The sequence below is a fragment of the Oryctolagus cuniculus genome, chromosome 13 (genome assembly GCF_964237555.1).
Source record: "Oryctolagus cuniculus chromosome 13, mOryCun1.1, whole genome shotgun sequence".
Classification (NCBI taxonomy): Eukaryota; Metazoa; Chordata; class Mammalia; order Lagomorpha; family Leporidae; genus Oryctolagus; species Oryctolagus cuniculus.
The window spans coordinates 1,212,030-1,235,819 of record NC_091444.1 but is presented as its reverse complement, the minus strand read 5'-3'; the positions used below and the strand labels follow the sequence as shown (position 1 = coordinate 1,235,819).

Sequence of the window (23,790 nt, the reverse complement as noted above, 5' to 3'; positions counted from 1 at the left end):
GGCGCCCTCGGCGCAGTCCCTGGCCGGAGGACCGCCTGCACTGTCCTCTGATATGGAAAGACTTGTAAGAAACAGGGGCCCTTGGCCAGCGCCGCGGCTCACTAGGCTAATCCTCCACCTGCAGCACCGGCACCCTGGGTTCTAGTCCCGGCTGGAGTGTCGGATTCTGTCCCGGTTGCCCCTCTTCCAGTCCAGCTCTCTGCTGTGGCCTGGGAATGCAGTGGAGGATGGCCCAGGTCCTTGGGCCCTGCACCCGCATGCGAGACCAGGAGAAGCATCTGGCTCCTGGCTTCAGATCAGCGCGGTGCGCCGGCCGTAGCGGCCAATGAGGGGTGAACCAATGGAAAAGGAAGACCTTTCAAAAGAAAAAAAAAGAAAGAAAGAAACAGGGGCCAGCGTTGTTGTGGAGTGGGTAAAACCGCTGCCTCTGATGCCGGCATCTCACATGGGCACTGGTTCAAGTCCCAGCTACTCCACTTCCGATCCAGCTCCCTGCTAATGGCCCAGGGAAGGCAGTGGAGGATGGCCCAAGTACTCGGGCCTCTGCTGCCTACGTGGGAGTCCTGGAAGAAGCTCCTGGCTCCTTGCTCCTGGCTTTGGCCTGGCCCAGCCCTGGCCACTGCAGCCATGTGGAGAGTGAACCAGTGGATAGAAGATCTCTCTCTGTATCTATCTCTGTAACTCTTTCAAATAGAGAAAATGAACCTTTAAAAAAAAAAAAAAAGATCCGTAAGAAACAACAGAGAACAAAAGCAACTTGGCATCAGAGAGTCATCTGGACTTAGCAGAGGAGGGTATAACACCCCCTTCTCTCTCGAGCCGACCCCGAGAAGGCAGCAAGGGCGGCCCCTCCGTCCAGTTCTCGAGACACAACTTCATCTGCGAGGGCAGACGCCCTAACTGCTGGGCTCACTTCGAGGTCACCCGCAGGCCCTACCAGCACCTCACACCCTCCTTCGGCGTGTGCGGAATGAACGTGAGCTCTAACTATGAGTGGACATGCACGAGCCTCAGGAGACAGGTCACACCGAAGCCATGGTCCTCCCTGGCTGGTCGGGACTCCAGCTGGACAGGTCAGCCGGGGCCTGGACCTCAGCCCAGCCCTGTGGGGACACTCCCAGAGCGACACGAAGAGGAGCCCAGCGGACCGTCCAGACGTCTGTGGGCCCTTGCTGGGCCGGCAGCTCCGTGCTGCGTGTGGAGGCCCCGTTCCCTGTCCCCGGATGGCACGCCAGCATGCTGTCACCAGGGCCGTGCACCACACGGAGACAGATTGGACAGGAATGTCCTGGCAAGTGCTGATGTCCGCCGCTCATTTCTGCAGGGGCTGGGTGCGGCGTGGTCAGCAGCCCCGTCCAGGCCAGACGTGGAGACCACGGCATTTCCTTTGGGGCTCCTCTCTGAGGCCATGAGGCAGCACAGAGGGAGAGGCCCACTGCCCCACCCCCAACCGTGTGCAATGAAAGCGGACTCCCATAGGACACCTGTGACCGACTCAGTGGCTCAGGACACCTGTGGCGCATGTGGCTTGCTAAGTACTTGAACTCTGACAGCTCTGACTGCGTCAGGAGAGCAGCCGCTCACGGCAGCTGAACGCACTGAGTCCTCGGGCTGTGCCAGCAGCCACGGCGTGGAACGGAACTCCCATCCACGGAGCCCTGCAGCTAGGAAGGGTCGGTGCAGCCGCCCCGGGGACCCCGCCAGCCGCCTACCTTTGACGTCCTGGGCCTCGCGGAGGAGGTCAGTGACCTCCCTCTCGGCCTCCTTCAGCCTGTCCTCGAAGGCCTGGTCCGTCACCGCCTCATCGCCCGTGCCCAGGTTCGCTATGAGGCTCTCTAACTCCTGGAGCCTGGCGCGATGCTCGGCAACCTGAACACAGGGAGGGAAGGCAGAGTCGGAGAAGGGGCTCCCCGTGGCCTCCCCGCCCCAGCCTGACTACCCCTCGGACCACACAGGCTAACTCCCGGCTTCCGAGAGGTTCTCGCACCCTGCGTGGGGCCGGAGCTGCACGCGCGCCTCTCCCCAGGGCCTCACCAGGCCGGACCCCTGGAGAGGCTCGGCACAGCGCCCCCAGGCCCTCCGCCCCCAGGCCCTCCTCTCCGGGTCTCCCTGACTCGCCGCCCAGCATGGGCGCAGCGGCCGCAGCTGGCTCACCTTGTCCTTCACCAGCCGGTAGCAGGCTGGGCACTCCTGGCAGCCGGGCCAGGAGCGGTTGTAGAAGTAGTTCTCCTCACACTGGTCACAGCGGCTGCCCACGAAGCCCGGCCGGCACTCGCAGCGCCCGTCCTCTCCACACTGCAGTGACAGGGACCCCTCGGGGTGGCAGTCACAGGCTGCGGGACGCGGGGGGCCACAGTGAGGGGAGGGCAGGGAGGCGCAGTGCACCTGCGCCCGCCCGGGCCTCGCCCCCACGGCTGCGCACCAAACCCCAGCATTCCAGTCTGCTGAGAGCAGGCAGACCTTTCAAATGAAGACAAGCCTTCAGGGAAAAAAAGTGCACCCCTGGGGAACAGCACGCGACTTACAAACCCCAGAGACTGCCGACGGGCCTGCGCCGTTCCCTCGAGCTCACCTCCCCCTCGCCTCCCCATGGCCGCCCTTCACTAGGCTGTGGTTGGCTCATGTGCCCTGTGCCCTGTGGCTCTGGTTGCGCCCACAGGAGAAGGCAGGCACTCATGAGACAGAAAAGCCAACTGTCCCGGGGAAGACAGCGAGGGGGTGGGGCGGCGGCCAGCGGGTCATCGGCACCCACAGCTGACCCCCGACAGCGCCCACTGGGTACATGGAGGCTCAGGGAACACCGGGAGGCTTGCTCGCAGAAACCGGCACTGGGAAAACGAGGGATCAGAACCCCAGCACGGCGGCTGCCGGGGACCGGAGAAGCGGGGCCCAGGGCTGTGGAAGGTGCGGGTTGCGGAGCAGGCACCTATGCCGGGGCGGGGGCAGCCGCAGCTGGGAACCAGGCGGCCGGATGGGGCTGGCAGGCTCCTCCCGGACTCAAGGTGCCTGCTGGAATGGGGGGTGGGCGAGGGGCTCTCCTTACGTTTGCAGCCTTCAGGGCCAAACCCGAAGTGGTTGACCTCGCAGCGCTCACAGTGCTGGCCAGTGACGCCCGGCTGGCACTCACACTGCCCGGTGCGGATGTCGCACTGCCCGTCGGTGGAGCCCAGGGCGTGGCAGTCACACCTGAAAGCAAGCACAGGGCGCTTCCCAGGTGAGGCCGGTGGGCGGGCGCTGCTGGGCCGTACGGCGGAGACACTGCCTTCCCAGGAGCCATGCACAACCTCTTTTCTTCCTTTTTTTTTTCTTTTTTTTTTAAAGATCTATCTATTTGTTTGAAAGGCAAAGGGCGAGAAAGACAGATCTTCCATCTGCTAGTTTATTCCCCAGATGGGCTGGGCCAGCCAAAGTCAGGAGCCTGGAGCTTCACCCAGTCTCCAAGCACAGCCGGGGTCCAAGCACTTCCGCTGCCTCCCAGGGTCTGCATTAGTTCCAGCACAGCCGGAACTCAACCGGTGCAGGTGGGGGCTTAGCCCGCTGTGCCACGACGCTGGGCACAGCAGCTCCTTCCTAGCCTCGCCTCCACGAGCGCCGTCCCACCCACACTGCGCGGGCACTGCCTGGGTTCGGAAGCCCTGTCCCACCCACACTGCGCGGGCACTGCCTGGGTTTGGAAGCCCTGTCCCACCCACACTGCGCGGGCACTGCCTGGGTTTGGAAGCCCTGGAGGGCTGACCCCGAGCACCTGAGGCAGCACCCTGCCGTCTGCAACTTCACATGGCGGCTCAGGTGGGTCTGCACACCCTTCTGGTCCCATCAGCTCCCTGCTGCTTCCCCAGGGCCGCCCCCCAGGGCCTCGCCTGTGCCAGGCACGGGCCGGCACCTCACCTCTCGCAGCCACGCCCGCTCTGCAGGTTGTAGAAGCCGGGCTCACAAGCCCCACAGTCCCGGCCGGCCACGTGGGGCAGACACGCGCACTGCCCAGTCACGGGGTTGCAGCCGCCCTGCTGCCTCAGGGTCCCGTAGGGGTTGCAATCGCAGGCTGAGGTGGGAGACAGAGACGGAGACAGAGACAGAGTCAGGGGAGGCGCCCATGAGCCGGCGCTGCCTGGGTGTGGGGCTTGGTGTGAGAAGAGGCCATCTATCTCACGGGTTTCATATTAGCTAGGGGAGGTTGCGCGACTGCATTACAGTCGAGAAAGCGTGAGCTGGCGTGGCCGCCCCGCAGCCCGTGGCCAGTACCTCTGCACTTGTCTGTGGGGCTGGGCGCCAGGGGGTTCCCGAAGAAGCCGTCCTTGCAGCGGTCACAGTAGAAGCCGGCGGTGTTGTAGATGCACTTGAGGCACTCTCCCGTCGAGCGGTCACAGTTGCCAACAGCGTTGGGGTCCACGTTGTCACTGCACTGGCACGGGCGGCACAGCCTCACGGGGCCACCTCTGCCCAGAGGGTCTCCGAAGTAGCCGTCGTCACAGAGCTCACACCTCTTACCTGCGGGGAGATGACGGCAGGCTCAGACAGACGCCGGCAGCGCGACCACGCCGCTGGCTGTAAGCAGACCAGCCCAATCCCCACAGGCAAGGCGGGTGGCGCTGCGGCGGGCGAGGGACCGGGTTGCATCCGGCACTGGCCTGTGCCTGAATTCCACCCACCTTCCCGTTACACATCCTCCAGTCAGAACTCAGCACAGGGATTACTCAGTGGAGATACAAGGACGTCACCACGACACGGCGCTCTGCTCTGCAGCTGCCTGCCCACTGTCCCTGAAATGCCCCACGGCCCGGGCACCCCAATCTGAAACCGTGACATCTGGCGCTTCTGGCACCAGCACGAGGGTGCTCGGCCAGCAAAGCCAGTGAGGCAGGAGTGGCTGTTTCCAAATCCCACAACTCCGCAAGCGGGTCACGATGGAGCAGACGTGCCAGGTCCCGTGGCTCGTGCTGGGCCACTGGGGGCAGCCTTCCTGAGAGAGCGACGTGTCCACCCAGCCCATGGGCCAGATGCCAGGGGACAGGGAACTGGACGGACCAACAGGCTCCGCCCAGTGGGCCGGGCATGGGGCGCGGGCTGCCCAGGCTTCGGCTGGGTCACCACTTAGGGAGGGAAAAGGCAGGAGCAGCCGGACGCTAATTCTGTGACTCACTGGCCCAGCCACCCGACATGCGTGACAGCCCCTGGTTGGACACTTCCCAGCGATGGTGACGGCGGAACAGGCGGCGGCCGTGGTCTGTCTCGCTTTGCTTACTCTCACGCAGAGGAGGCAAAGCCAGGCCAGAGCCTCCGCACCCCGGGGGCCGCCCTGGGGTCCTCACAGGGCGGGACAGCTCTCAGAGCAGCTGGCAGAGGCAGGCTTCACGCTCCCGTGAGTGTGGGCCGGGGACAGGCGCCTCTGTGGACCCCCGTTCCCCTGACCGCACGTGCTGGACGCTGCCGGCGCCTCTGTGAACCCCCCTGACCGCACGTGCTGGACGCTGCCGGCGCCTCTGTGGATCCCCAGCCCCCTGACCGCATGTGCTGGATGCTGCCGGCGCCTCTGTGGACCCCCGTCCCCCTGACCGCACGTGCTGGATGCTGCCGGCGCCTCTGTGGACCCCCGTCCCCCTGACCGCACGTGCTGGACGCTGCCGGCGCCTCTGTGGACCCCCGGCCCCCTGACCGCACGTGCTGGATGCTGCTGGTGCCTCTGTGGACCCCCGTCCCCCTGACCGCACGTGCTGGACGCTGCCGGCGCCTCTGTGGACCCCCCTGACCGCACGTGCTGGACGCTGCCGGCGCCTCTGTGGACCCCCCTGACCGCACGTGCTGGACGCTGCCGGCGCCTCTGTGGACCCCCGGCCCCCTGACCGCACGTGCTGGACGCTGCTGGTGCCTCTGTGGACCCCCGGCCCCCTGACTGTATGTGCTGGACGCTGCTGGCACCTCTGTGGACCCCCGACCCTCTGACTGCATGTGCTGGACGCTGCTCTGCTGGCCGGAAGACTGCCAGGGAGAATTTACAAATGGCCACTTCCTGTCAAGAACCCTGGGACAGACTCCGAGTGAAACCCGACTTGGGGTCCTCATCCTCAGACAAAGTGAACTGTTGCCATCGTCATCTGTGGTGTCAGGCCACTTGGCCACACGGCCTGGACAGCAGCCCAGGGTCCCCATGGCTGTTTTCTCAGCCGTGACTCGGAGGGACAGCAGCACCTACCCCCGGGGTCCAGGGAACGGACAGCCCAGCCAGATACCAAACACGTGCTGGCCTCTCTCGCTGCCCCTCAACCTCCTCCCACAAAGCCTCTGCTGCTCAGAAAATCGCAACCACCAGCCACACACAAACCCCCAAGCTCCAGGGTCCTGGCCCCGGGTCTCGCCCAGCACGGACCCGAGGGCAGGGGGAAGGGCGGACTCACCGGGTCTCGCCCAGCACGGACCCGAGGGCAGGGGGAAGGGCGGACTCACCGGTGGTGCCCGTGGGGCAGTTGGTGCACACCACCTCCTTCGTCGTGGGGACCACGGCACAGCTGGAGCTCCCGGGGCACGGGCAGGGCTGGCAGTCGGCGGAGGTGCCCGCCGTCGAGTCTCCGTAGAACCCATCGCCGCATCTCTCGCAGTGGGGACCGGCTGTGTTGTCTCTGCAGTTACACACGCCTGACCAGGGAGGACACAGGCACACAGGTAAACACTGCGACGCATGTCTCCCACAAGCCAGGCCCAGCGGCCGCCACAGCTCGGCCCTCACCTGTCTCGGGGTCACAGGTCTCGCTGTGTCCGTTGCAGGTACAGGGCACGCATGGGCTATACGGTCCGAGACTCGGGGTTTCTCTTCTGTAGCCCGAGAGGCACGACTCACAGAACTGCCCCCCGTAGCCAGCAGGGCAGGTGCACGACTCCACCCAGGTCGCAGGGGCCCCAGGCCCGGGGCGAGCACTGGCCAGGGTGACGTCATCCAAATACCCTGCACCTGTGCACAGTGTGGAAAACACAGCTAGTGACCTGGCTTCCCCTTCCCAGAGCTCGTGGTAAGTTAGCGACGCGAAAGATGAGCCCACAATCCCGGAGAAGGCCAGCCATCAGTTAATTCACCCACTGGAGCAGAGAATGAGAAACGGTGTCTAGGGGGGCTGGTGCTGTGGCACAGCAGGCTAAGAATCCACCGCAGTGCCAGCATCCCATGGGGCACTGGTTCGAGTCCCAGCTGCTCCACTTCCCATCCAGCTCCCTGCTAATGCATCTGGGAAAGCAGTGCAAGACGGCCCAAGGCCTTGGGCCCCGGCACCCAGATGAGAGATGTAGAAGCAGCTCCTGGTTCCTGGCTTCGGCCTGGCCTGGCTCTGGTCATTGCGGTTATTTGGGGAGTGAACCAGAGGAGGGAAGATCTCTCTGTGTCTCTGCCTTTCAAGTAAATAAATAAACCTTAAGAAACAAAATGCTGTGTAGAACAGTGCGGGGTTCACGGCTGAAACTTCCACGCAGCCCTGCTGACCGTTCAGCCGCCCTTTCACCAGCGCAACCCAGGAGAGCACTGCACAGTCTGGGGAGCCCAGAAGAGGGAAGAAGCGGTCAACTGAGGCAGGAGGCGGAGCCTCCGCTCAGCGGCACATAGGCAGGTGCTGCCTGCAGAGCAAGGACAGGAAGCGAGAGCTGGTGCCCACGGGGGACACTCGGGCTGCACACGCTCCCGCCCTCCCCACCCCGTGGACCATCACAGCCCCCATCCCCCCAGGGGGACGCCACGCCTCAGACCCCCCCACCCCCCGTTTCTGCAGCCACAGGCCCCCGAGGGTGCTTCCCTCGCCCCTGGCTCTGGGCTTCTGTAGCCTGGGGCTCGCAGTGTGTTTCACCAAGTTACGAAACACCCCTGGCCGGTTACATAACCGCCTGCAGCCTGACCCCTCTGCCATGGCCTCGAGCCCACTTCACTTCCACGATGTCTGTGTTTGTCCTCGGATCAGACCGGTCTGCACCGGTCAGCGTGCGCCCAGATCAAGACGTCCCTCCGTCTCCCCTCTGGAAACACCCGCTCCATCCTGCTCTGCTCCGTCGCCAAGCTGCCCGAGTCCCGTGAAACTCCCTCACTCTCCACTTCAAGCTTCTCTCCCAGCTCTGCCACCCAGCCCGGGTCTGCACAGCGCCGTGGGCAGCACCCCTCCCACAGGCCCCAAGGGGGCCTCGCACCCCAAACTGCGCCTCTCCTCAGGAGACCCCACATCTCCTCTCTCTAGAGCTTGTGGCGCTTCAGAGTTTGCCCACCACCCCTGCACTCTCACCCCTCCCCCGACCCTGCACCCCCAGCCTCTGCCCACCACCCCTGCACTCTCACCCCTCCCCCGACCCTGCACCCCCAGCCTCTGCCTACCACCCCTGCACTCACACCCCTCCCCCGACCCTGCACCCCCAGCCTCTGCCCACCACCCCCGCACTCACACCCCTCCCCCGACCCTGCACCCTCAGCCTCTGCCCACCACCCCCGCACTCACACCCCTCCCCCGACCCTGCACCCCCAGCCTCTGCCCACCACCCCCGCACTCACACCCCTCCCCCGACCCTGCACCCCCAGCCTCTGCCCACCACCCCTGCACTCACACCCCATCACCCACCCTGCACCCCCAGCCTCTGCCCACCACCCCTGCACTCACACCCCATCACCCACCCTGCACCCCCAGCCTCTGCCCACCACCCCTGCACTCACACCCCTCCCCCGACCCTGCACCCCCAGCCTGTGCCCACCACCCCTGTACTCACACCCCTCCCCTGACCCTGCACCCCAGCCTTTCCCAGGCCAGGCCCCTACTTCTCACTGCCTGTGACACACTTTCATCGGACACCCTCCAACACCAACACACCCACGCAGAGGACGCTACGCTGACGCCACCACGGCTCTGACATCACGTCCCCCACAGCCCTCCCTTGCAGAGAAACGTCCCCATTTCAGAAAGCCCTCGCAGGAGGAGATGTAAAGGCGCGTTTACAAAGTCGTGTTTGCCTGTGGTGACAGGTGTCCACGAGTAATGAATAATCTCCTCATCCCGTCTCCACATCCGCTGAGCGAGCCAAGTGGGGGTCACAACCAGGCGGCCTGACCCACACCACAGCCGTGTCTCCACCGGCGCCGGCGGCTCCAGGGCCTCGGGAGCAACCGGAGCCAGCACCTCACACGGAAGGCAGGCCCAGCGTGGCTGCGGGCCGCCCCCTGCCCAGGCCTCCTGCCCGCCAGTCCCGGCGCTCACTTCTCTCGCTGTAGGTCCCGCGGATCTTGATGGCCGTCAGGTTGTTGAGGAGCTTCTGGAACTCAAACGCGGAGAGTGCGGGCCGCCAAGGGTACTCGGCCGCTTCGTGGAGCCTGCAGCGGGAGGGCGCGGCCACCGCAGGGTCGGGAAGCCCGTCTGCCCGCGGGCACCTGCCCTGGCTGCCCAACCCGGTCCCGAGGTCCCCAGGTCGGGAGGGCCCCCTTCCCACGCACCCCAGGGCCGCCGGGCGCTCACCTGAAGACGTACTTCCCGGCGGTCTCGCTCGGGTACGAGTTGCCCTGTGCGATGAGGGGCACGGACACGCGCAGGCCGGCCCCCTCGAGCACGACGTCCTCGGCGGAGAGGCGGGTGTCGCGCCTGTCCACGCGGAAGGAGAAGGACAGGTTCTGGCCATAACTCAGCAGCTGGTTGCCCAAGAACTTGGCTGGAAGACAGACAGGGCGTGAGGCAAGGGTGTGAGCACGGGGGCGGGGGCGGGCGGGCGAGCCCGGGGCTGGCTGCGGTGCAGCTGCACTCACCTGGCGCCACGAAGTACCTGGGGAAGTAGCTGTCTGAGATCACGGAGATGTCCTGCCTCTCCGAGGACCACTCGAGAGAGGCCTCGGAGCCGTCCCTCTGCTCCACACGCCAGCCATCCTGGTCTGCAGGGACACAGGCCGCCCGCTACACCCAGCACACGCCGTGCACCCCGCACGCGGCCCCGCGGCTCTGGATGAGCGGAGCTGACACCCACGCTGCGTTCTGCTTTGTTGATTTACACAGCAGCGGTACTCACCACTCAGCCCCTCGTTCTAAACCCACAAGTCTGCTTCCACACGGAGGAAGCCATGACCTTCAACAGCGCAAGGTGACCCTACTACAAAACCCCAAAAGCCCCCAAGCGAGAGAAGCCCCACCCTGCAAGCATCCTCCCGGAACCCTGCAGGGGAGCTGGGGAGGCGGGGCCGGCGTTACCAGCGTGGAAGGTGGAGGACACGGCGTGCGCGCTGTAGCCCACGGCGCTGCTGCACACGGAGGAGTGACCATAGCAGAAGCAGGGTGTGCAGCCCCCGGGATGCGACGACTCCAGGTTAAAGAATCCAGGTTTGCATCTGAAGGAGATCAAGACGGAGCTGTCTGTCCGTCTCTGTTCGTTGGAACAGGCACACAGAGCACGCAGCACACGCTCTACCTCTCACAGGCGAAGCCCTCCACGTGGTCGCGGCACACACATCTGCCCGTCTCCACGTTGCACTCCTCGGTGCTGCCCGCCGGGTTGCAGGAACACGGCCTGCGGGGGGAGCCGGGACAGAAGCAGGGGCGTGGGCGGGAGAGCAGCGTTTTGAGGAAACACGCACAGCACGGGCTGAATCCTGAAGGCAGCACCGTGTGTGTTCAGATACCGACGGTCCCGCACAGACCAGAGCCCTGAGCCTCACCACAACCTCTGGGGGAAGCGTTCCCGCCCCCGCCTGTAAACTCACGAGCCCTGACACCGCGGCCTTGGGCTGAGCACACGGTACCTGCATCCCGCCTCGGTCAGAGAGTGGAACCCGGGCTGGCAGCGGTCACACTTGTCACCTGTCACGCCTGGCTTGCAGCTGCATCGGCCGTAGCTGTCGCACTGTGTGCTCAGAGAACCTAAGACCCGAGGGGCTGTGGTCAGCCGCAGATCCGGCCAGAAAGGTCGGGAAAGCCCACAGGCAGGGGACGGAGCATCGCCCACCGAGGGCCGTGCTGGGGAAGCTACGCAGTCCCCAGACGCTCTTGGGTGGGGAAAGGTGGACTTCCAGTCAGGACCCTGACCGTGGCACTTGGCTAAGCTGCTGGCACTTCCAGTTTGGCCCTGCCCCTCCTCCCCAGCTGTGCTGCAGGCAGAAGCAGCGCGAGTCAGGCCAACTCCTGTCGAGGGGAAGGGACCAAGTGCCGAGTATCTGGGACACACACCCCTGCTCTGAGAGCAGCTCGGCCTCCGAGGAGGGCAGACTAAACAAGCACAGACCAGCCAGAACCTCGCGGGTCAGGTTCAAGTGGTCCTGCTTTCCTGTTACTAGTTATTTACAGAGCCGCTGCCCCGGCCGCCCCCACAGAGACACACACGGGGCAACTGTCGGAAAGCTCACCCTAGCTGGACGAGGCAGGTGGCCGAGCCCCGGGCACGGGGGTCTGCACTTACCGACCGGGCTGCAGTGGCACGGCGAGCAGGCCTCGCTGTTCCCCAGGCGGAAGAAGTTCTCCCGGCACCTCTCGCAGTGGGCGCCATCGGTGTTGTCCCGGCAGTTGATGCAGTGGCCCCCGTGGCCGGTGGAGCGGTACAGCTCGGGGTCGAAGTAGCATTCCTGCGACCGCCCGCTGCAGTCACAGGCTGTGGGCCGAGGCACGAGAGCGCCGTCAGGGCCTCGACACCAAGCCTCGGGCGGCGCCCGCATCAGTGGCGTGTGTCTGCATCCCCACGACTGCTGCTAGGAAAGGCCCGCCTCCCGGAGCCAGCACTGCCAGCCCGGGGATGCCCGTGCTCGGCCACGGCCCGTCCGGGCAGGTGCTCACATGTGAGAGGAGCCCAGGGCTTCTCTCCTGCAACCTGAGACGTGGGCGCCAAGTCACGCGCAAGCTTCACCTGACCTCGACCTCTCGGGCGTCAGAGGATTCGAACCCGTTCAGACACTGACTTCCGCAGTGCCTGATTCCCGGTGATCCACTCTGGGGGCCCAGGAGCCGCCGCAGATGGGGGCTGGATCACAGGAAGCGGAGGGCGTCCCCGCGGGGCCCTGTCCAGGGCCAGGACCTGCAGGCACTGCAAGCCTGTGCGTTCGGGTGGTCTTCCCAGGACTCCCGACCTGCCCAAGACACATGCGGCAGCGTGAGCGCCGAGCAAAGCTGGATCCGGCGCAGCGCGGCTGTTCCTAAGGAAAACCCGACTGCCTCTCCTTCCCGGGCAGTTCTTCAAGACCTCGAATCGCTGAGGGCTGCTGGCAGGTCTCGCGGCCCCGGTCCTTCCGAGAGCTTCGGCCCCCTCTCCATCACCGAGTTCCCCTCATGGGTCTCCTTGTAGCTGTACCCCCGTCTCCCACAGGCCTGGTGCTCTGAGACCACAACGTGGAAGGACCCGGGCCCCTGCTGTCCCCGCCCGGTGGGCACAGGACTGTGGCTCCCTCCCCAGAGGAGGCAGCTGTCATGTCCCCACCGCAGGCCCCCGCAGCCTGATACACCCCCGAGAAGGCCGAGAACGGACTCAGCCCACGCCCACGTCCCCGGCGTGGCAGGCCAGCGGTCAGTTTCGTTTGTTGTTGCTGTCATTTCCCGGACAGGCTCACAGGCGACCCCACCGGGCACAGCGCTCCTCGGCACAGGCGTCTGCAGACCCAGAGGCCTGCCCGGCCACTGGAGCCGTCCTCCCTCGCCCGCCGTGATTCACGGTGCAGGGCCAGCCCCAGGTGGCACAGTGCAGACGGGAGGGCAGGACGTGCGAGCCAGGGCTCAGGGCCGTGGGGAGACTGTGAGAGCTATGTGCAAATCGGGGCTTGTTGCAAGAAAGAAAGGATGAGAAAGGAAGTCTGCTCTGACCAGCTGCAGGGGGAGGCCGTCAGGAACAAGATGCAGGGCTGGGCACCGGGCCTGGCGGTTCAGTGCCACCGGGATGCCCACGTCCCACCTCGCACAGGAGCCCTGCTCCCGGCTCCAGCTTCCCGACGCGGCGGTGACGGCTCCAATGGCTGGGTCCCTGCCGCCCACGTGGGAGCCCAGACCGAGCTCCTGTTTCCTGGCTTTGGCTTGGCCCAGGCCTGGCTGCAGTGGGCATTTGGGGAGTGGATCGGGAGACAGGAATTCTGTGTGCCCGGCCCTCTCTGCCTCTCAAACCAATCGCTCTTCAGTGAGATAAAAGGGACAGCCATTCAGAGAAGCCATCTGCTGAATGGTTGTCTCGCTGGCGCCCACGGCGCTGAGGCTCTCCCCGGGACCCGGGCTGCCCGGGCGGCAGGGGCCTCCTCCGGCTGGGCCCCCTCCCTCCAGCCCCCGGCACTCACGCAGGCACTCGCTGGCGCTCTCGGCCGTGGCCCTCCTCCAGGGCCGGTCGTTGAAGAAGGGCAGGCACTTCTCACAGTCCACGCCGTGCGTGTTGTGCCTGCAGTCGCACACCAGCTGGTCCTGCTCATTCCTCACGCACTCGCTGGCGTGGCCGTTGCACTTGCACCTGGGGGGGGGGGCGCGGGGCGGGGACGCTGAGGCCCGGCTGCCTGCCGGGGCCCCTCGCGTTCAGTGGGACGGACCCCAGGAAGGTAGAGGTGCCAGCTCTGCCTCTCGGCGGCACCCGCACCTTCTGCCGCGACGCCACCTCGACACCCCCACCTGCAGGTGGAGAGACAGCCCGGCACCCCCTCAGGTGTGTCGGGTGAGCCCCCGAGGGTCGGGGGAGGGTGTTGATACACGACGGCACAGCAGTGCTTCCCTGCCGCCTGCCCGCCAGCAGGCTCCAGGAGAGCTCCAGGCTGGAGCCTGGCTCTCAGCTCGTCCCTACTCTCAGCTGAGCTGACGCTGTGACCTGACGTCCCACACCCACGTCCGTCAGCCCCTCCGATCAGCCCCCCTGCGACCTCCTGACCTCACAAGAGCCTTTGGCCGGCGCCTCCTCCCCAAGCACTCCTGCCCGACACCTGCAGGACAGGCACCCGGCAGGGAACGGCCAGCACGGCCCCACTCCAAGAATCGCACTCGACTTTCCTTTGGCTGAGGCTGCCCCAGCTCTCGCTAGTTTCAACCCATCCAAGGAATTCGCGGGCAAGACGGCTCCTCTGCTCGGGACCCTGTGGTCCACACAGGCACCTGCCGTCTGGTCTCTGGCCACCTAAGTGCCAAACTCTACAAACTGGGCAGGCGCCGGCCGGGCCTGGGTTCGCTGCCCAGCACAGCTCCCGACCCCACCTCCTGCTGACGCACGCCCCGGGAGGCAGTGGTGGGGCTCAGGTGCCGGGGCCCTGCCACGCACACGGAGCCCCGGACTGAGCTCCCAGGCCTCAGCTCTGCCTGGCCCAGCCCTGGCTGCTACGTATTCAGGGTGGGAGGCAGTGCCCAGGAGCGCTCCGTGCCTCTGCCTCAGGTGGAAAAGCACCAAACGCTGCAAACTCACAGCGACTTTCCGCACGCAGGGCTGTGCTCTCCGAGTGTCCGCTCGGGCCTGCCCGCCCCCGGCCGCCTCCGTCCAGTCCTTCCTGTTCCTCCAGGCCTCGCTCCAACCCCACTCTCTACCCGAGCCCGGCACTGGCATGCGGCCCACACTTTTCATCTCGGAGCGACCGCTGCACGGTCTGAGTGAGAGGCGCCCTGCACCCGGGCGGTTGGGGACACCCCCATGGCGCTGGCCAGGACAAGCTGCTCCAGTACAAGGCGGAGTCACGAAGGAAAGCCGGCCCAGGCTCCGGCACACACACCTGCCGCCCACGGCGAAGTCGGAGACGGCGTAGTAGTAGGACTTGAGCACCTTGGGGTCGTTGAACACCTCGTCTCCGAAGGTGTTGAGCCGGTTGAGCGTGACTCTGATGTCCGTGGCTGTCACCCACTCCTGTCAGGAGGAAAAACCCGGCAGAAACATCAGGAGACAGACGGATGGGCAGGGGACAGGCAGTCAGCGTCAGACCCTGCCCTCTCCCCACTCCCTCAGTCTCCAGATGTCGCCTTGTCACTCGGACTCAGAGAGGGACACGCGTGCGCGCTCCCTCACGAAGATCTTCAGGGGAAAAGCGAGCATCTGGTCTGATGGCCTGAGTGCTCAGTGCACGCCCCTCCCCCCACGCCTCTGCACCTGCTGGTCACCACCCACGGGCCTCCCCCACGCCTCTGTGCACCTGCTGGTCACCACCCATGGGCCTCCCCCACGCCTCTGCACCTGCTGGTCACCACCCACGGGCCTCCCCCACGCCTCTGTGCACCTACTGGTCACCACCCACGAGCCTCCCCCACGCCTCTGCACCTGCTGGTCACCACCCACGGGCCTCCCCCACGCCTCTGTGCACCTGCTGGTCACCACCCACGGGCCTCCCCCATGCCTCTGCACCTGCTGGTCACCACCCACGGGCCTCCCCCACGCCTCTGTGCACCTGCTGGTCACCACCCACGGGCCTCCCCCACGCCTCTGCACCTGCTGGTCACCACCCACGGGCCTCCCCCACGCCTCTGTGCACCTGCTGGTCACCACCCACGGGCCTCCCCCACGCCTCTGTGCACCTGCTGGTCACCACCCACGGGCCTCCCCCACGCCTCTGCACCTGCTGGTCACCACCCACGGGCCTCCCCCACGCCTCTGTGCACCTGCTGGTCACCACCCACAGGGCCTCCCCATCTCTGTACCTGAGGGGAAGAGAGAGGGGAAGGGGAAGAGGAAGGGGAGTTTGTCCCCCTACATGTTGTTGTGGTCACTCCTCCCTTGACCGTTCTGCACCGTCTGCCCCTCCCTCAAGACCCTGTGTGCTGCGGGCAGAGGGCAGCAGACCCAGAACAGAAAGCGACAGACCATTACACTGGCCCAGGCCAAGCAGTGCAGCCACGTCGGTCTGGACCCTTCCAGAAATCACCCTCTGTGGGGCCTGCCTTAGCCCTGGGTGTGGAACTGCCCCCGGGCCACTGCAAACCCCAGCAGACAGAGCACTTGCACTGGGCTTCCCACAGTGCCCACCGAGCGGCTGTGTGAATGCCAAGCCCCTGGTGCTGGGAACCAGCTGCCTTCACCCTGATCGTGCAGGTTGGTCACTCCCAACGGCCCCAGGCATGACCCCTCTCCACACTGACCCTGGCCTGCAGGGGACACCCACAGACGTGACCCAGCAGAGGCAGGATAAGTTCTCATGCTCCGCGCCTTGCCCTCACTGGAAGTGTCCACTTCCCTGTGAAGACGGCCAGTCCAGCCTCCTCCAGAGAGAAGACCCTAGCAAGGGGGACCCAGCCCCCAGCCGACCTATCAGGAGTGAGCCCAGGCTAACGCAGAAATCACACCATTTAAATCGTCACCATCAGGGTGGTGCGTCACACTCCAGTTCAGAGCCCCACAGTGAGCCCGTGGGCGCTTCCAGAAGCCGACCCCCAGGCAGCCTGGGATTGGGGCGGGGGGGGGGCCCACGGCTCAGTGCCCTGTTGGCGTCTGAGAGGGAGCAGCACCACAATCCTCCCGGCATGCAGTGCTCGTCACACCTCCCACTGCTGCACCCCCACTGCAGCTTCTCCACGCGGAAGCGCCTCTTCCCAAAGCGCTGGGAGTTAGGGTTTATGGGTTCCTCATCTGTAACAGGGGACAAGGAGAGGGCCGGCGCCGGCTGACCACCTAGGCTCAGCACAGCGTTCAGCACAGGGGAGCGTGGTAAAGGCGGAGACGAACACCGACTGCTGCATGTCGGCACACTCCTGGTAGCTGGTCAGCCTCATGGGCCAGCTACGCACTCTCTGCTTCCTCTAGACATGTGTGGTCAGTCACGCGAGCCAGGTGCACCCTTGCCACTTGTCCTGGACACGCGTGGTCAGCCACATGAGCCAGGTGCACCCTTGCCACTTGTTTTGGACACGCGTGGTCAGCCACAGGAGCCAGGTGCACCCCTGCCACTTGTTCTGGACACGCGTGGTCAGCCACGGGAGCCAGGTGCACCCTTGCCACTTGTTCTGGACACGCATGGTCAGCCACGGGAGCCAGGTGCACCCTTGCCACTTGTCCTGGACACGCGCGGTCAGCCACAGGAGCCAGGTGCACCCCTGCCACTTGTTCTGGACACACGCGGTCAGCCACGTGAGCCAGGTGCACCCTTGCCACTTGTCCTGGACACACGCGGTCAGCCACGTGAGCCAGGTGCACCCTTGCCACTTGTTCTGGTCAGCCACGGGAGCCAGGTGCACCCTTGCCACTTGTCCTGGACACGCGCGGTCAGCCACAGGAGCCAGGTGCACCCCTGCCACTTGTTCTGGTCAGCCACAGGAGCCAGGTGCACCCTTGCCACTTGTCCTGGACACACGCGGTCAGCCACGTGAGCCAGGTGCACCCTTGCCACTTGTTCTGGTCAGCCACGGGAGCCAGGTGCACCCTTGCCACTTGTCCTGGACACGCGCGGTCAGCCACAGGAGCCAGGTGCACCCCTGCCACTTGTTCTGGTCAGCCACAGGAGCCAGGTGCACCCTTGCCACTTGTCCTGGACACGCGTGGTCAGCCACGGGAGCCAGGTGCACCCTTGCCACTTGTTCTGGTCAGCCACAGGAGCCAGGTGCACCCTTGCCACTTGTCCTGGACACGCGTGGTCAGCCACGGGAGCCAGGTGCACCCTTGCCACTTGTTCTGGTCAGCCACAGGAGCCAGGTGCACCCTTGCCACTTGTTCTGGTCAGCCACGGGAGCCAGGTGCACCCTTGCCACTTGTCCTCCGCTACAAGAGACACATTAGACACATTCCCGAAAAGCCTCTGCCAACACGCCCTGCTCAGCTTAGCCACAGAAGCATAAGGAAGGGCCCACCCCAGGGAGATGGACTGGCCTCTGTTGCCACAGCCAGAGCCACATAGCCCATTAAGAATGAAACCCAAATCAGTCCATGAACGGCAGAATCCATCTGAGAGAAAGAACAAGAGGACACAGAAGAAGAAAACCCAGAGACCAGGGCCTGGCACAGGTGCCAATGCTCCTGGGTGCCAGCCTGGGAGGTGGTACCAGCTCAGAGAAAGAGGGAAGAGGGGCTGTGAGGAGACGGGCCACATCTGGCCAAATCCCTCGCCAGATGGAGACTAAAGTCAGAGCCGCTCAGGCTTTACAAACCTGGCCGAGCCCACCTGGCAGGACGCACGTGCAGGTGCCCAGCCGCCCTCGTCACCAGCAGGGACTCTGGAGAGCAGAGGGAGCTGCCGCCCACTGGACCTGGGACCCACCTGCAGCACCGGGCTGTTGTCAAAGTTGTAGGCGCTGGGCCTCCCCTCCAGCGTGGAGAAGGCCACGTTGCCGCCGGTGAGCGGGGAGATGTCGCTGAACTCGTCGGTGCACAGGGCCTGCTGCTCGTCCTCGCCCGTGCGGATGAAGCCCCGGCTGGGCCTGGAGTAGGTGTTCTCGCAGGAGCCGCTGTAGTACTGGTAGGGGACCCAGGGCCCGTCCTCCCGCGTGCGCTTGTAGATGGCGAAGCTCTCGGGGCGGCTGGTGTGGAACTTGAGGCGCACATAGGTGATGTCGAAGGCTTTGCCTGTGGGGCAGACGGTCACAGGTGTGAGCCACACGGGTGGACGAGGGACACGCCCATCCCAGGCTGTTTTGGGGCTCAGCAAGGAGAATGCGCACGGTATGAGGCCGCGAGAGCCCACAGGGCAGTTCCCACAAACCACGCAGGCCACTCCCCTTGATGAAGAGCCAGCAGGTAAGAGGGCCCCTGCCAGGCCAGGTCTCAAGGCTGGGCTCGTCTGACCATGCCCTGGTCACCACGCCCTGGTCACCACACAGCACAGGGTGTGTCAGGCACGAGGAGTCATGACCGGTGGTCACTGCCCAGACACGGGTCCCAAGTTCAGCCCCGGTCCCATGACATCCGCTCTGCAGCAAGGTCAACCGTGGTTAACGGTAGGCTCCACAAGGACATGAGGTGTGATGGAAAATCCCGGGCTGGGTCCCAAGTGTGTTCACGCAGGAGGCCACGACCCTATGGGGCAACTTGGTGCAGCCGCCACTGCACAAACACGACCTTCCACATGGGATGCGGCCACACAGGCACGGGTCACACACCTCCCGACAGCCTCTTCTCCACGTTGAGACAGGACGCCCATCTGAACCAGGTGAGGCCACAGGGTGGTGTGGGATGCTTCCGCTACCTGCACATCACACACGCACTCACTCCTCTGCTGTTCCCGGACACAGCCGGGGCTGGCAGGAGGAGGCGAAGCAGACCGGGGGTCCCGCACCCCAGCCCAGCAGCCACACCACAGAGCCCCAGGCAGACGTCCAGAGGGCGGCCTGGCCTGCAGGTGCCAGCCTGGCTCCATGGGCTCTGCGCCTCCTCTCGGAGCTGCCCATGCAGGGCTGGACGTGGACACGGAGCTGGTGGCATCTGTGTGGCGGCTGACACTTCCTCCCTCGGGGCCGCCTCGTGCACAGCCTGAGTTGGCACAGCTGCCAGTGATGACCTGACCAGAGGGATGCGCCCCACCCTTGGGGGCACAGACCTGCCAGGCCAAGGCTGGCTTCCGAGAGGAGGAGGCAGCTAAGCCCAGGACCTGAGGGTGCTCAGAATCCGCACCCGGGGATGGGCTGTCCAGCAGATGAAGGGCAGAGGAGGGCTCGCTCAGGGCAGGCGACAGCGTCATGCAGAGCGGCCGCAGAGAAAGGTGGGAGGCACCGGCCGGAGGGCAGGACAGGGAGCGGCTTCAGCTCCAGGGCGGGGCCCTTCGACAGGCAGTGCGTGGCCACCCTGAACGCTCAGCGGGGGCACGGTGCCTCGGCGGGTCAGGCCACCGTTCGGCATACCCACATCCTGTATCAGATACCTGGGATGAAGCCCAGGGACTCCCCGTGGCGGGAAAGCTGCCTCGTGGCCTCCCGCCGCGCAGAACATCCCAGAACAGACACGGGACAGGAGCCGAGGGCTACAGCCAAGTGAGGGGCTGTCGGCTGCAGAGAGCACAGGGGCTTGGCGGGCACAGAAAAGGAGGGGCCTGGCAGTGTGCAGACGCCGCGGAGCTGTGCCTGTCCGCAGCGGCACCCTCCCCCAGGCCGCGGAGGACAGCGAGCCGAGGGGCCTCCGGTTACCGCAGGGGTAAACAAGGATGCAGACAGGAGGCGGGTCAGGCTGAAGCGACCAGGAAAGACCGTGGCAGTGGCTGGGCTCATCCAGCAGCCCCCTGGGAGCCAGCGCACTGCCCGCTCTCCTCCGCGGGTCCCACTCAGCCCATGTGGACTCCCAGGCCAGCACCTCGCGTGCCGTCACCACCCCAGGGGCGCTCACGGGGACGCATCCCATCAACAGCGGGGACGCATCCCATCAACAGCGGGGACGCCCGTGAGCACGGCTCTGCACGCATTCCAGCCGCCGCACGCTCGGCCCGTCCAGCCGTCCTGCCAGCCCCGGCACATGGAGCCCGACCTGGACCCGCACTGCAGGGCAGCCTTCCACTCCTGCCAAAGCTCTGCCGCGGCCCCTCCGCCTGCACATTCCTCCCATCAACAAAAAGCCTCAAGTGCAGATGTTTAGAGCAAAGCACAGAGAATTAGCGAATGCTTCCGGCTCCCTGCTCCGGTCACACCGCTGGGGGGAGGGGGCGGAGCCCAAGGAGAATCCAGCCTCTGTCCACGCCGGGCCGGCCTGGAATCCTGAGGCCTCCTACGCAAAGGGCTTCTAATCTCAGGGCCGGGGAGGGACTTCCCGTCTGGGGGCCTCGGCCAGGACTGACCGCTAGGAACAGAAGCGCCTCTCTGTGCTGTGCAGCTCGGAATTCCAGGGGCTCAGCCACAGACAATGGAGATGACCAGCTCGCGCCACAGCACCAAATTAGGAAGCCAGGAGCAGAGCTCTCCTGACGGCCAGACCTGAGCGTCCAGATGCAAAACCTTGACCAAAGCAGCTCGAGGCCAGCAGACAGGCGCCTGTTTAGGCTACTAACTGGGGCTCTCCAAACAGTCACCACAAACAGTAGCCAGGGAGAGCAGCTCTTTGGAAACGTTCTCGATTTTGTTGGCATAAGCGCTGGCTGGAAACGGAGTTCCCAGGACAGAGCGTCCAGCTGCACCCCAGCTGCTACTGTTCACCTCGACAGCCGAAGGCACAAACAGAGCCTCAGCAATTAGGATCACTCAGGGCCAAGTTAACACTGACGTGGGAGCCTCGGCAGACACACGCGGTGCAGGGAGCAGGCCCGGGCCACACTCAGCCCTGCCGTTGTCTGCTGGAGGGCGAGGTCGGAACTCACCGCGAGGTGCAAGGCTGACTGCCCTCACGAAGTCCCCCCCGCACGACGCGCTGGAAGCACATGGGGGTGGGGTGCGGAGGACACGATCCAAGGCGGGCGCGTCCCCACGACTCTGCAGACCTTAACTTCTTTTTGAGAAGTTTTTAAGAAAACCTTTGTTTACTTATTTGAAAGGCCGAGAGACAGAGCTAGAAAGACCTCTTCCATCTGCCGGTTCACTCCCAAATGGCCACAATGGCTGGGGTGGGCCAGGCGAAGCCAGGAACCTGGACTCCATCCCGGTCTCCCACGCGGGTGCAGGGGTCCGAGCACCTGGACCGTCCACTGCTCTCCCAGGAGCAGCAGCAGGGAGCTGGGTCAGACGTGGAGCAGCCGGGACTCCAACCAGTGCTCCGGTATGAGATGCTGGCACTGCAAGGCGCAGCCTAACCCTGTGCGCCTCCATGCCAACCCCAACATCAGCTTCTAACTGAACGACCTACAGCGCGAGCAAAGGAACCCACAGTTCGAGAAAGCGCCCCTCCAGGAGGAACAAGCAAGTGGCTGCAGCAGCCCCTGTCCCCAGCACACGCTACAGCGCTTCCTATCACACCCACGTCTCGGTGACAGGGACGCGGGCTGTCACCAAAAACACGCAGAGTGGGCAGATGAAGAAGAGGCAAAGACAACGACATTCTACAGTTTTTGGAAGCTCACAGCATTCTATGCCAAAGGTCTCCGTGAAGACAACGGCCCAGCTAGGACCTCGGAGCGAGAGGAAAGCCACTTGGAAAGAGAGGGCATGAGCGGGGGGGAGGAACCTGTGATCTCTTAGGGGAGCTGGAGTTTTTCCCGAGGAGCAAACTTAGCGTCCAAGCGCAGAACACGGCGCCACTCCCTCCCCGCTGTCTCCAGGCCGAGCAGGCCGGTGGTGCCCACGTGGTGCTACAGGCTTCCCGCCACGCGACCTGACCCAGCAACGCTACAGGAGACGGTGAGATGGCAGGATGTGAGCAGAGAGAAGTCCTAACCCTTGGAGGGTAACTTCAAACAGGTGCAAGTTACTGTCGGCGGCACTGTCCTTTATCAAAACACAAGACAAACGCATCCGAACCTCTGCCGTCTCATTTGATCTCTTCACAAGAGACAGTCCCGGGTGAAATCCCAAGCCGAGGACCTGGGCCCGTGCCTCACCCGCCCTGGGTTCCTGTGCACAGGACTCGGGCCAGCCGATCCAGGCTAGTAGGTCACAGACAGGCCTGGGAGCCTGCGCTGGGCTCAGGCACGCGGCCAGTGCTCACTCCCACTCCCCGAGCTGGGACAAAACGTTCTCACAGCTGCACGAGGCCCAGGTTCCAACTGCAGGGGACGGACTGACGGGAGGCACACTGTCCCCGCGAGAAGCCAAGTTACCAGGGAAACGCAGAAGCAACAGGCAAGGAACACAAGCCACACACACACACGTACAAGGAAAAGGTCGCTGTAACCGCACAGAACACGCTTCCAGGGCAGACACACACGCGTTCCTGAGGTCTGGCTACAGGCTGGCGTTCGCCTGCAACAGAAGCGTTACAGTGGTAAGAGACGACAAGAAAATAACCTGGCTGCCAAGAGAGACTGTAACCGGCAGTCACCGGGGCTGGGGGCGGTGGGCCTCAGACGTACGTAGGGCGGCCTTCTCCCCCACTGTAGCTTCCTGTGCCACATGTGTGACCTTGCGGCTTTAATCGCATCTTCAAGTCAGCTGCAGTCTTCCACCCAGAGCGAGCAGAGGAGGGGGCTGAGCCCCTAAGGGGAGACCCCCACTGTCTCCATGAGCCCCAAACCAATCAACATACAGCATGTGAACCCCGCCCCGTCCAATGGGCACCCCCAAGAATGACCCAATGAACAGAGCAATGCCTTAAAGACCCGGGACACTTCCTCAAAGCCAGGGCCCGCTCGGCCACTCTGCCTGCTCTCCTCTCGGGCCACAGGCTTCACTGACACTTGCCAATCAAATCAAAGTTTCCACCTCTGTGAAAATTGTTTCCCGACTTTTTGTTTCAATACTGAGCTGAGGAAAAAAGAACCCACGAGATTCGCTCCGGCAACGCCTCCCCTCTTGGACCGGTACCACACCCCAACAGTGCCCTCCTCACACATGAGGCGACAACGCTAACCCATAGTGCAGTGCTTATTCAACAGCCACCTGCTGAGCGAACACTCACAAACACCCACCATGACATGCTGACCAGAACATTCTAGTCCATGTGCCAGCAAGTCTCTCGCTCCTAAGGAACCTGCCCCCCAGCACGCAGTCTGTGCCCCCGGCCTCAGAAGGAACAACCACAGGTACTTGGGACATCTTACCGCTAAAATGTCTTTCTCAGGCCTCACGCCACCAGGTCAAGGTTAATGGCCATGACCAGGCTTGCTCAATGCTCAAGTCCAAGCTCAGCCATTCACTGGACACATATGGTTACCAAGCACCCACCACGCCCCAGCCGCTGCTCCCGTCCAGAGGCTGAGGTCCCAGGGTCTGCAGTGCAGCCGGGAGCAGGAGTGAGTAGGGGACAGAAGCAAAAACAAAAATACAAGCCATCTGGGTCAGACGACAGTGGACTGACAGGGACAGGGAGCGTGGGACAAAGAGCGCCACTCACCACAGCATTATATATCTGCATATTAACTACACAGCAGCGTCAGAGGCAGTCTCC

General features: G+C 64.5%; 1 protein-coding gene across 2 annotated transcripts in view; it reads right to left on the bottom strand.

Annotated features, from left to right (window-relative positions):
- The window catches only part of LAMC1 (laminin subunit gamma 1), an 80,624-nt gene that overhangs the window by 13,401 nt on the left and 43,433 nt on the right, over nt 1-23,790 (bottom strand). For both annotated transcript variants that reach the window (XM_051841433.2, XM_070054996.1), the window contains exons 2-18: nt 18,098-18,402; nt 14,636-14,766; nt 13,235-13,401; nt 11,386-11,574; nt 10,733-10,850; nt 10,402-10,500; nt 10,185-10,321; nt 9,749-9,871; nt 9,465-9,654; nt 9,210-9,322; nt 6,722-6,943; nt 6,442-6,630; nt 4,243-4,488; nt 3,889-4,042; nt 3,044-3,186; nt 2,155-2,333; nt 1,713-1,869 (exon numbers count right to left, since the gene is read on the bottom strand). In XM_051841433.2, coding sequence (XP_051697393.2) covers nt 1,713-1,869; nt 2,155-2,333; nt 3,044-3,186; nt 3,889-4,042; nt 4,243-4,488; nt 6,442-6,630; nt 6,722-6,943; nt 9,210-9,322; nt 9,465-9,654; nt 9,749-9,871; nt 10,185-10,321; nt 10,402-10,500; nt 10,733-10,850; nt 11,386-11,574; nt 13,235-13,401; nt 14,636-14,766; nt 18,098-18,402 — 2,862 coding nt within the window. The remainder of the gene's footprint in view (nt 1-1,712; nt 1,870-2,154; nt 2,334-3,043; nt 3,187-3,888; nt 4,043-4,242; nt 4,489-6,441; nt 6,631-6,721; nt 6,944-9,209; nt 9,323-9,464; nt 9,655-9,748; nt 9,872-10,184; nt 10,322-10,401; nt 10,501-10,732; nt 10,851-11,385; nt 11,575-13,234; nt 13,402-14,635; nt 14,767-18,097; nt 18,403-23,790) is intronic.